Here is a 12320-nt window from a genome sequence, read left to right as displayed (position 1 = left end):
GAAGCAATTAAACAATGAAGCATTTAAGCTACAACAGTGCAAAGCTGACCACCACATTTCATTAATGGTTTAAATTATTGTGATGTATAAACATACAAAAACAGTATTTATGCGTAGATTGCACTATATCTTACATTGTAAAGAGATAATACTAAGACATTTTAGTAGTATGTTTTTCAACTCTTGGTTTGATAGCATCAATTTTCATTGGTTTAGTTTTATGTTTTACTGTGATGTACTGGAATCTTACATTAAGGGGGAAATCTATTTGATGCAAATTGTGTTTAAATATCATTATAAAGTTAGAAACATTAAAACAGTAATAAACTAAAACTACAGTGCTTTCTTAGTCTTAGGGATTTCATCCGTTTTTGTTTGATCCAACACTACAGATCAATCTGGAAAACAATTAATCCTGCGTATGTTTTGTTCAATAGAAGCAGACATGAAAATATGTGGCTAAGAGGTGGAGCTTTTTTGTCCTACCAGATCGCTCTCTTCTTCCTCCTCCCTCTTGGTTTCTTGGGGAACGTCTTCGGGGTTAAAGTCCTCCATTTCAACCTAAAAAGTCAAGCAAATCAAAGTTTAGCTCAGAAAGTCACTGACAAAAAGGGTTTCAACTTCCAGCAGTAAAAAAATCTACTAAAACAAAAAGAATTACCTCCTCAATGGCAGCATCTTGAAGCAAGGATCGCACATCCAGGCGCACCATATGACGAGGAGATGACTCCCAGTTGTTGGACATCTGCATATAAAAAAGTCCATTAAAAATAATTGTTTCAGCCAAAGATATGAGAACGTTGCCTTAACTATCTTAGTATTTGAGATCAAAGAAGTGATCATTTTAACCTTTGTTATATCCTTAAGCTTGCGCCCATGGACATTCCTCTTTGCACACGTTTGTGTGTCAGCCGTGATTTCAGCTACATACACCTAGAAATGGAAGAGAAGTTAGTTTTGTTTTTTTTTTCAGCAGGAACCAAACTGAACAACTTTTGATTATTTTTTTAATCTAATTTATTAGATTTATTTGATAGGCAGAGACACACATTAACATAGACAAACTGAATAAAACAGCTGTCCAATTCTTGTATCATCTTGCTTATAGAGTAAGCTAATTTGTAGCATGTGTCTCCATTTAGAAGATGTACTAATTGAAACAACTCACCTCAAAGCCTTTTGTTTTGGCTGCGCTCCAGAATTGTTCAAAATGTTTCACTCGGTCATTAATGGTGTCCAGAATAATAAAAGGGAAGAATCCGTCATCAAGAGTTTTCTTAAATGTTTTCAGCATGCTGCTCCTGTAGGTATCCTCCATCTCGGGTTCATATTCATATTCAAGAACCTGAAAGACAGTTGTTGAGCACCTCATCATTTACACTAAACCAAAAACAATTCTGATTAAACTCATCACAATCCATCAGATTAAACAGTTTGATTGATCTCATGTGCACCAGACCAACCTTAGTTTTGACTCTCTTCCCGGTGTCTGGGTCTTTCTCAACTTTCTCCACCTCCGTCATGAAGTAATCATCCAGAACAAGAACTCTTGGAGGTGCGCCACCAGATTCAACTTCCTTGTCCTAAATAAATTTCGAATGATTTTCAAAATTAGTTTGTAACCAAAATAAAGCCATTTATGTAATCTTTTGTTTCCTCTAAATACAAGTCAATTAATGAAAATATTGATGATCAAAAATAAAAGGAATAAACACTTGAAATATGTGTATTCAATCTATAAAACATGCAACTTTCACTTTAGAACTGACTTACTGAAATAAACTCATATTTCTAATTTACTGAGATACACATTTTTTTTTTTTTATGTATTAAAAAACAGAATTACATACCCGTATAAGCTTTGCAACGTGGCTTTTTCCACTTCCTGGGAGGCCCCTCATTATAATAACAATCTGTTAAAATACAGTTTTCTTAAGTCCTTGCTCATATATGTTAATGTTACATGAATGAATATTGCAGTAATTAATTAATACCCTCTCAGGTCGAGATAATCTGCCAGGTGCTTTGAGGATGTCATCAATATTTTTAATTTCAGGCTTCTTCTCGACTCGAGGAGGAGGCGGTGTTGGTGGAGGAGGCAGTGGGGCGGCAGAGTGTGGTCCTCGGTCCTCTGGATAACCTCTTCTTTCCACTGAATGGCAATATTTCCATTTCAACAAATTCAAAAATTTCATTAATACCTGAAAGTTTACTTGGCTGTATTAGGCCCAAGTATTTGTAACATTTTAAAGAAATCCTTTAACCTTCAGAGTTACATTCATTACTCCCCAAAAATTGTTCAAACTAAAATTGTAAATAAACACATGCTTTAATAATGCATGAAAACGCTGAATAAGAAATGCTAATTAACATATGTGTGTCCAACGTACAGTAAGGCGAGCTGTAACGCTCAGGCCCGATGCGGTCTGGTCCAGAGCGCTCATACAGAGGTCTGTCATAGCCAGGCCTTCCATAATAGTCGTCTAGGTCACGACTGCCACTTCGCTCCTTGTCTCTTTCCCTGTATGCCGCTCGAGGAGGTAGTGGAGACCTGCACATAAAATGACCATTTTTAATTTCTTTATTATATCCTTCTTACTTCAAACCATCAGAGTCAAGACAAATCAAGACATCTGACACGATTTGATGGTACCTTTCTTCAACCAAGGTATGTGTGCTTGAATAAAAAGCAGAAAAATAATACCACTTAAGTAGAGAAGCTGGAATTTTTTAAAACAGAAAATAAGGTTGAATATTCAGCAACAAAGGACATACCTCTCATCTCTTTCCCGTGAATGATAGCGATCCCTCTCATATCTGTCTCTTTCATATTCAGGAGGCGCATCTCGGTACAACTCCCTCTCTCTGCTGTACTCCCGGCGATCCAAATAGGGGTCTGGTCGCCGGTCATAATATGGATCTCGGCTGTAGGAATCTCTGAGACTGAGTGGTTCTAGGAATTTAGTTTAAAGAAAACACCAGTTAAAGAGTTTAAAAAATCAACACTTAATAAAAATGATGAGAAAATTATTGCAACGTGAACCCTACCTTTATCATAGAGGCGATCTGATGGGATTGGGTCAGGTCTTAATACTATTCTCTCACCATATGCAATCCGCTCTACAGTTGCCCCGAGCTCTGAAAAATGACAATCAGCACATGTCATTACACCAGCATCACCGATTTAACACCTAATATGTCTCTAAAGTATCAATTAAGGTATTTGTTTTTCAGGACATACCATGCCCATGTCCATAATCGACCGTTTTAGGAATTACTGGCGGTTTGGCTGAAGCAGACAGTGACGACTGGTAATCTACAGCAGCAGCAGGTTTGCTTTCCCAAGACGCTGATTCAGGAGCAGCTGGCTGAACAGCAGCACTCATACCCTGGTGAGAAAAGATGTCATTACTTTCAAAGCTCTTACATCAAACAGTAAGGTAAAAAAAACTAAAGGGAATTAAGTTTCTTTCCTTTATTAAATTTCTCATACAACCAGAAGTGATTCTGAATAACAAGGTAGCTCTCAATTACCTTTAAAACATTCCTAACATCTGGTGGGATCTCCAAGCCAAGGAGACCTGCAGGTAGCTCTGTCAGAAGGTCACTGGATGCAGGTTGTGGTTTTTCAGTACTAGGGGTCTTTCCCTCTTGCAACTCCCTTTAAAAAAAACAAAAAAAACAAGCCAAGTTCATAGTTGCCACCTCAGCATGAGGGATTGCAGTGCGTTTCTGTAATGCTGTCATCCTCAGGTCAATTCAGGACCAAAATTGCAACATTTGTTATATTTTTGGTCTGCTTTCACTCTGCTCTGTGCCAAATGAACCATATTGTTTGAAAAACCTCACCCCCCTGTTCTGTGGTGGTGCTTCACCAATAACCACTGAGGGAAACAACACAAAATGTCTGATGTGCTACAGTCCACTTCCTGCTTTGTGGAGAGGTCTCTGGGCCACTTGGCATTCAAATATGTATTCAAACAAGAGTTTATGTCAATCAAACTGAGAGCTAGGTTTTTAGCCAAACCAGTTAGCTTTTTTAGAGTGATCACAGCTCCTAAAACAAATTACATTTTTTAGGCTGGATTTTTATTCTGGGCCAGTCAGCCACTCATCATTACCATATTCTCAAACAAATAAAATTAAATAGAAGACAATAAATTACCTTATTTGCTTAAGTTCTTGAGCAGCTTTCAGGATAATCTCATGCTGCCTTTGAGAAAGGGCAAGCACATTTGCCCCGCTTGTTCCTTGGGTTGCTGCTTCAACTGAGCTTCCAGGCAAGTCTGTTGCAGATCCAGCAGGTGGTGGCTCTTCCTTGCGCTCCTCATACTGAGGTCTAAGGTCACCATAATCGGGATATGTCCTCACTGGTAATGGAGAACGCCTAGAAGGTCTATCCCAGTCTGAAGCCCGCAGGTGTGGCGGTTCATCCAGTCTGTATGGGGGCTCATCCCTATAGTCAAGAATTCGTAGCTCTCCCCTTGCCCTATCGTTTTCATCATATGGATACGAGCGACGTCTCTCTGTTTCTGGATCCCAGCGTTCCTCTCTGAGGTGCGGTGGGGGCGGCATGCGGGGAGGATACTCTCTTTCAGGAAGAGGACGATCTCTGTCCCACTCCCCCTCACGGAACTTGGCTTCATGGCGATAGTCTTCAGGTGGAAACTCTGGAGCTGGAGGCCGGCGGTACTCACCCTCACCTCGATCATAATCCAAAGCTTGGTCCTCCTTATATGCCTCTTCATATCCCTCATGATGTGGACCTGGGCGCCACATTCCCCTTGCAATTCCTCGACCCATAGGTCGTCTTCTCATTCCTCCCCTGTCAATTATTTCGTGTGGAGTTATTGGAGGGCCTCGTGGAGGGTACCATTCAGAATCTCCTTCAGCTCCTTCATACAAAGGCTCCTCTAAGCGATCCATAATTTCATGGGGCGGAGGTGGAATGCGTCGCCTGCCTCTTCCTACATCAGGATGCCCTGGATGGCCATATGGGTCGTGCTCGTGGTACATTGGGTGCATTGACTGATCCATGTTGGCATCATCCAACTCCATTTCATGACCTACAGGCTCATGACCCATTTCACCGTGAATAGGGTGAAGTGGACCTCCTCGGCCTCGAGGCATAAAACCAGGGTGCCCACGTGGAGGACGACCACGACCAGGTGGAAATGGGGGTCTCATGCCTCTCATTTGAGGCTGCCATTCTTCCCAGTAGGGTTCTCCTTCCTCAGAACACTCTGCTGACTCAGCCTCTGCCCAGTGCATATCATCTACGTCTCCTCTAGCAACTGCTGGACCCCCTATTCCCATGTGTGCCCCTCCTCTACCTACTGGTGGGCCTCCTCTACTAAAGGGTGGTCCACCTCTCACCATTGGTGGGCCTCCTCTACCCATGGGTGGACCTCCTCGGCCCATGGGTGGACCTCCTCGGCCCATGGGTGGACCTCCTCGGCCCATGGGTGGACCCCCTCGGCCCATGGGTGGACCCCCTCTACCCATGGGTGGACCTCCTCTACCCATGGGCGGACCCCCTCTGCCCATGGGTGGTACTCCTCTGCCCATGGGAGGAAATCCTCTACCCATGGGTGGTACACCTCTCCCCATGGGAGGAAATCCTCTGCCCATGGGTGGTCTTCCTCGCCCCATTGGGGGCCCTCCTCTCAATGGGGGTCTACCTCGCCCCATAAATGGTCCCACTGGCTCCTCATAATACTCTTCCTCTTCAAAGTAATGTTCTTCTGGGACCCATGTGTCTTCAGGACGCACCTCTGATTCATCCTCGCCAAACCCCTGATATGAAGGATCTTGCCAGTAGTCTTGTTGCTCTTCAGGTATTTCTGCATCTTCCTCCGGTGGAATGTAGTCATAAGGCATTTCGTCCACCCCCTCCTCAGTTTGTGCAATATTATGTTCTCTGAACTGGCCAGGGCCCAATTGTCCACGCCCAAGTCCACGCAGTGGAGGCTGGCCACGTCCCCTGCCAGGAAGTAGATTTGGAGGTTCTGGTTTTGGTGCCAACTGGTCTGAACTTTGTAGTTCTGGTTGGATTCCAGCAGTCGTTTTAATTGATTTTTTGTTGTCTATCATTGGTCCATCGTCCTTTTGGGAATTTTGTGGAGGTGGTGGAGGTTTTGATACTGAACCAGAGTCTTTCGTTGATGTACTAGGTTTGTCTTTATTGCTATCATCAGTGACACTTTTATTTTTTGCTTCCTCAGACTCTTTCTTACTTTTTAATGTCTGGGGAATAGGATCATTTTGAATAAAAAAGCCATCTGATCCAAGCAAATTATCATCTGTCAAGTCATCAGCTGTTGACTTATTAGGTATACTTTCATCTTTGTTAGACAGTGGTTGAGCAGGTGTTTTTGGCAAGGTTGTTGAATCTGAACTTGCAGGATTTTGAATGTCGGTCTCCAATTTAGGTTCAGGACCCTGCTGCTGTTTTAACTGAGGGGCTGAAGGAGATTCAAAACGTGGTGGAGGGCAAGGGGGTCTTGAGGAATCCAATCTAGATTGCTGTCCAAAATTAGGCTGGTCATGTCTGGGTGGATTATCGAAGCGGTGCCGTGGCTGGTCGAACCTCGGAGGACCATCAAAGCGCTGCCGCGGTTGGTCAAACCTTTGGGGACCATCAAAGCGTTGCCGTGGTTGGTCAAACCTTTGGGGACCATCAAAGCGTTGCCGTGGTTGGTCAAACCTTTGGGGACCATCGAAGCGTTGCCGTGGTTGGTCAAACCTTTGGGGACCATCGAAGCGTTGCCGTGGTTGGTCAAACCTTTGGGGACCATCAAAGCGAGGACGTTGCTGGTCGAACCTTGGGGGGCCATCAAAACGGTGTCGTGGTTGTTCAAACCTTGATGGACCGTCAAAGCGCTGACGTGGTTGGTCAAACCTTGTCGGACCATCAAAATGCTGCCGTGGTTGATCAAATGTTGGGCCTTCAAATCGTTGACGTGGTGGGTTGAACCTTGGAGGACCATCAAAACGCTGCTGTGATTGGTCGAACGTAGGGGGCCCATCAAAACCTTGTGGTGGTTGGTCAAATCTGCTGGGCCTGCCATCATTAAGAAAATAAAACTAATTTAATGTTGCTTAACAACAAATATTCATATTTATAAACAGCTAATAAAATATAGAAAAACAATATTTGCAAATTGTTGTTAAATGTCAGTCCCACGTCAATATATAAATACCAGTAAAAAACAAAACAAATACAACTGACCTTGGTTCTCTTATGCTATTGAAACTTGATGTTTGCATAGTCAAAGGACCAGGGGGTATGACTCCAACCCCACCAGGAACACTTCCTTGTACAAGGGGTCCATCAGATGATTCTGAATGTGCCACAAAGATAGGAGGTTGTTGGTCTGGAGCTGTAGCACCTGTAGTACTTGCAGCTGGGGCACCAGCAGGACCTGGAGCAGTGGCAATAGCACCAACCACAGTGGGTTGGACACCAGGGTTCACTACTTGCTGCTGCAATGGCATATCTTGTCCAGGGTATTGGCCAAGCTGTCCCATCATAGCACCATACTGGCCTGAGGCAAATGGCACCATAGCAGTAATAGTGGCCACCCTCTCTTGAAGATGAGCATTGGTAGCATTCATCTGCTCTTGCCACTGCTTCCATTGGAGCTCATAGTCCTGCAACTGGTCTTTGTGAGGATAAGATTGAAACTGTTCATGCCACAAAGCAAAAGAACTATTCCAGTTTTGGAATAAAGGTATGAACTGCTGGTGTTGCATTTCATAGTGCCTCAGCTGCAGTTCCGCAGACATTGTCTGCAATAGAAACAAAAATTGATTTTAAGCACTATTTACAAATAAGCAAAGAAACAACAGCAGAAAATGTAAGCTGACGTTATGTTGGGCTTTTACCAACCTGCAGGTTTGGAGGTTGCTGAATCAGTCGTTGATACTGTTCAAGAATCTGCTGAAGTTTTTCATGTTGCTGCATGAGAGCTTGGTATTGCAAGCTAACTCTCTGCTGTTGCACCTGCTGCCATTGTGCTGCTGCAGCCTGCAATTGCTGAAGACGAGCAGCCTCCTCTGGGTCTTTTGGAGCATCAGGCTTCAAACAAAATCAAGCAAAGATTAGGGGTAAGCATATTGTTTTATATCTAACACATGTTTGATATATTTGTAGAACCACAGAGTGCAATTTACAATGAAAATAAATATTTCAAAGTTAAGTCAAAGCACCATTGAGATCACCCACTAAAAGCAGCTAACAAAACACATCTTAAACATTGTTGAAGCTTATAAACAACTAGACTGGAAAATACATTGCTTATGGGTGGAGACCTACAATATCACAAACATAAGATGGAAGACAAATGAAAAGATTTGGATTGTTGGATTGTGTTAAAAAGTAGGGCTGGGTATGTTTACAGTGCAGTTGGTTGCCAAACCTAAATGTGCACATCAGTGTCTTGTATTTGACACTGTGTTTAGATATTTGACATTAGTGGCATCAAAGTCACCATTAAATATACTTGGGCATGTCATATTTTGGAGCAAGGCAACACTGCACACTTGAAAAGCTTAAAATATCCTATATAAAGATTTTCTAATGCCTAATCATTCCTAACACAAAAATGCTTCCCATCTTTCAAACTGGTCAAAGAAGCACTGGTAAATTTTCACCTCAACAGATAGAGGTTCAACTTAGCAAAATTGTGTAAAAAAACATATGTCTCTGGTAATGTCAATTTATGTGAAAATTTTGCAACCCAACCCTACTCAGAATATGGCAAACATTATGAGAACTGAGGCAAAATATGCATGGGCATAAAAATTATGGGGAAAATGGGCAGTAAGACTTACTGTGTCTGTAAAATTAGGTGAGTTTCCTACATTTGCACTCTGTAAAATTATGCAAACAATATATAAATTTAGACTGTGAGGCATTTACATTCTCCTGAAAAAACATATCTTAATATGTTCTTAAAGGCAAATGTGGGACAAACTATTTCAAAATTACTCATCAGCATGTTAGCTGTTTAATAATAAATGCGTGAAAAAGGGTCCTGTGAATTGGTGCAGAGGTAAAATCAATTAAACTTAAATAGTACATTGGAGAATTTCATTGCATTTACATGACATTATACTACATTACACTAAAAGAGAAACAAGAAAAACTGTAGAACAAATGATCAGTATTAACTGCATCACTAAAAGGGCCTTACACAACTTCTCAAACAAGAACTTAACAAAAAATCATTTTGTAAACCTGATAGAGATAATTTATGAATATCAATACAAGTGTAGGAAAACGTACCGCTACTTCTACAGGAGGTGGGGGTGGCACAGGTGGTTCTTCTCTTGGTGGCGGTGGCGGGGGTGTGCCTTTTGGTGGTTCTGAGGGAGGGGGAGGAGGCATTGCCTGACTGGGTGGCTGCGGCGTTAGAAAGGCATTGCCTGCTGTCTGATTTTGCTGGGCTTTCTCCTGCCTCAGTTTCTGTAAATTCTGAAGATGCTGTTTGTACCACACATTCTGTTGATCCTGATAGAAACAACAGCATCACAAAACAAAGTAGGTGAGGATTATGCCGTTTCTTCATTCTTATAGATGTGTTATTGCTTACAGAATTTAGATGTCTTACTTATAAGAAAGTATGTCTCACATTTTTGGCAGTTGCTTTTGGACATTTTCAACACAATAAATAATGAAATCAATTATGGGTAAAGCTGCTTTCACACTCTAAACCAGGGGTGGCCAAGTCCAGTCCTCGAGAGCCACCATCCCGCCAGTTTTAGAAGTATCCTTACTTCAACAGACCGGGATCAGCTCTACAGAGGCCTGATAACGAGCCAGTCATTTGATTCAGGTGTGTTGAAGCAGGGATGCATCTGAAACTTGCAGGATGGTGGCTCTCGAGGACTGGACTTGGCCACCCCTGCTCTAAACCCTTGAATTTAACTTGAACAAAAATAATTTTACTTACAAGATGCTTCACTGTTAAGCCTATCCACCAGGGAGCATGTGTACAATAACACTGACAGTAGCTACAGGTCAACCATATTTACTTTGCTATGATTGAAACGCATTCCTAATTTTCAAAAACAACCAATAAGAGTAAGAAATAAAAATAAGGACAACCAACAGCCACATTTTTAGCAATTTGTTTACCAAAATTATCTTAAATAAAATTTTAATTTTATTGACTACTTTAGATTTCAAACATGTAAGCAGACAGAAAAGACTGCACCAAAGTTGTAGTTTCTCTTTTTTTACTTTAACTGGTAAGAAACAAATAAAAGACAAGACGAAGCATTCATTAAACAAACCACTTCCAAAACAGGCTTCTGCTTTAGCAATGTAATATGCTATTATGCTATGTAATTAAGACTCTTAAAACCATTGCCATTTAAATTTAACTTGGTTTTGAGTTTTAGAAAACTTTAGCCAACTCTTCAATAGAATTCTTTGCTTACTTTTTTATTTATAAAAGGGTTAATTATCTTTGATGACTTATTTCTGTACACATCAAGCCTTATAATTGCAAATAAAGGCGCATTAAACTTTTTTTTTTTATTATCTTTGTCACTTACTTTTCTTTGGAGCAACACTGAAATATTTACCAAGCTGATTTTTGTGCAATTGCTCATACATTCAACAAAACAGTGTTGTTAAAAATATTGAGAAAACAGGCAATTTTAACTTCAGAGGAACAAGTATGAACTTGAGAGAGTTGTTGAAATGGACCCCACTTGAGCAGAGTTGCTAGTTTCTTTGTATATCTCTTTCAGTTCTGCAGATAACACCCCCAGTGTTGGTTAGAGCATTACCCATTATAACTTTTTGTTGTTGTCTGACGCCAACAGGAACCACATATTTTGAAGCAACTATAGACTTAAATCTTGTCATCTGATACCCAATCTTAATTTGCCTCTATGTTTTGGATCAAAAATGTAAAATAATTTAAAGCTAACTTTCAGGATTTTAACTTATTTGTCCAATTTGAAAATAATGCAGTCTTTGTTTCAAACCAAAACAATATCACCAATTTTAAGTCATTACCTGTAAAGGTACGGATTTGTTATCATTCGTGCTGGACGGGTTTGTGTTGCTGGCCACTGGAGCGCCGATGTTTTCCTGCGACTTGGGTGGTGGAGGAATCGTCGGTGGAGGAATCGGCTTGGACTCCGCTGGTTGCGGCTGCGGTGGAGGTTGCGGCTGCTGGCCCTGATTAGGTGGTAGGGGTCCCCTCGGTGTCTGAACCGGAGTCTTTTCCTGCATAATGTACTGCTGACTATTTTCAGCGCCCTCTACCTGGCCCGGTCCTTCTGAATGCCACGGCGGGGCCGCGTTAAACCCACCCGACAGTCCACCTCCAAACCCAGTGCCGCTGTTACCGTGGTGTAACACGGATTGTAGCTGTTTCTGGTGCAACATTTGGAGCTGCTGCATCTGCTGTCGGTGCTGCTCCTGAAGGCTGGAGAACAACGAGCCGCTAGAGGAGGCCTCGTAGCCGCCGAAACCACCAGGAGCCTGACCTGTTCCGATTGGAGGCTTTCGAGGGCCAGGTCCTCCGAAGCTTTGCGGCGGAGGAGCCCCGTAATTCCCCCAAGAAGGAAACATTTTTATAAAACAAAGCCACAGAAGGCCAACGTGATTACATGCACTAAAGGCCCTGGAGTGGCTAACAAAGCTAGCAGTTAGCGTCGACCTCCGCTCTTCAGAAGAAAATAGCTACATTGTCAATTCATTTTATGACCAGCGATACAGTTAATTAGGTTACAAAAACAAAATGAATTGTTATCGCTTGCAAGACCAGTTAGACAGTTTAGAAATCTCACACAAAAAAAATATTTGATACGTTTAGAGACGCTTTGTGTCGTTGAATGGCCGACTATTACAGGAGCACGCAGCTGAAACCGGAAATACGTCACTCATTACGTGATCGTTTCCTATAATAGGACTTAGAAAACATTTTTAAAATATATTTTTTAAAATTGTCATCCCTTGCTAACCTTTTGTGTAAAAGCTCTTACTCGTGTATATTGGCCTTTATCTTACTTATACCGTCACGTAAAACAATGAAAAGCTTTGTTTGATTTGTTCTTTTTTACGGTGGATCATGGCTGTTTCGTGAAGCATGCGTGGATGAGGTGCAAAAGGGAACATCACAAAAAACTAGTATCATGGATTATTATAAAATATCAATAAGACCTTCTTAAAGAGGCTAGGGGTACTGACTGATTATAACATTTGATTTATTTTTGAACATTATATAACCATTCTATTAAAGAATTTTAAAAAAGACGAAATATGAGTATTTTGCAGTGATGTTATTTAGTAACTAATG

The 12320-nt window shown here is 41.6% G+C and overlaps 1 protein-coding gene across 7 annotated transcripts; it reads right to left on the bottom strand.

Annotated features, from left to right (window-relative positions):
* Positions 1-39: 39 nt before the first annotated feature.
* Positions 40-11904, bottom strand: LOC106949083 (YLP motif-containing protein 1). Of its 7 annotated transcripts, none has more exons than XM_015035107.1 (20): positions 11033-11904; positions 9290-9514; positions 8836-8874; positions 7892-8080; positions 7232-7791; positions 5493-7063; positions 4166-5408; positions 3535-3661; positions 3242-3389; positions 3049-3138; positions 2776-2953; positions 2654-2677; positions 2391-2551; positions 1995-2152; positions 1851-1913; positions 1464-1583; positions 1169-1345; positions 850-933; positions 662-745; positions 40-561 (listed from the first exon to the last, which is right to left on the bottom strand). In XM_015035107.1, exons 1-20 carry the CDS (start codon positions 11591-11593, stop codon positions 460-462), a joined length of 5904 nt encoding a protein of 1967 aa, XP_014890593.1. In that variant the 5' UTR covers positions 11594-11904; the 3' UTR covers positions 40-459. The 7 variants fall into 7 exon arrangements, with proteins under 7 accessions (XP_014890593.1, XP_014890589.1, XP_014890592.1 ...); XM_015035103.1 differs by having other exon boundaries at positions 4166-6745; positions 6785-7063; XM_015035106.1 differs by having other exon boundaries at positions 4166-6706; positions 6785-7063.
* Between the last annotated feature and the right edge of the window lie 416 nt (positions 11905-12320).

The sequence above is a fragment of the Poecilia latipinna genome, unplaced genomic scaffold (assembly GCF_001443285.1).
Source record: "Poecilia latipinna isolate Pla-1442-1.1 unplaced genomic scaffold, P_latipinna-1.0 Scaffold323, whole genome shotgun sequence".
NCBI lineage: Eukaryota > Metazoa > Chordata > Actinopteri > Cyprinodontiformes > Poeciliidae > Poecilia > Poecilia latipinna.
The sequence above is the reverse complement of the archived record's forward strand: the minus strand, read 5'-3'. Positions and strand labels throughout refer to the sequence as shown.

Excerpts from the sequence above, each read along its gene's own strand:
- LOC106949083 (XM_015035101.1), bottom strand. The coding sequence starts at position 11,593 with ATGTTTCCTTCTTGGGGGAATTACGGGGCTCCTCCGCCGCAAAGCTTC. Across the intron at positions 9,515-11,032 it reads ACAAATCCGTACCTTTACAG|GATCAACAGAATGTGTGGTA; the intron begins GTAATGACTTAA and ends TGTTTCTATCAG. Across the intron at positions 1,584-1,850 it reads ACGTTGCAAAGCTTATACGG|GACAAGGAAGTTGAATCTGG; the intron begins GTATGTAATTCT and ends AAATTTATTTAG.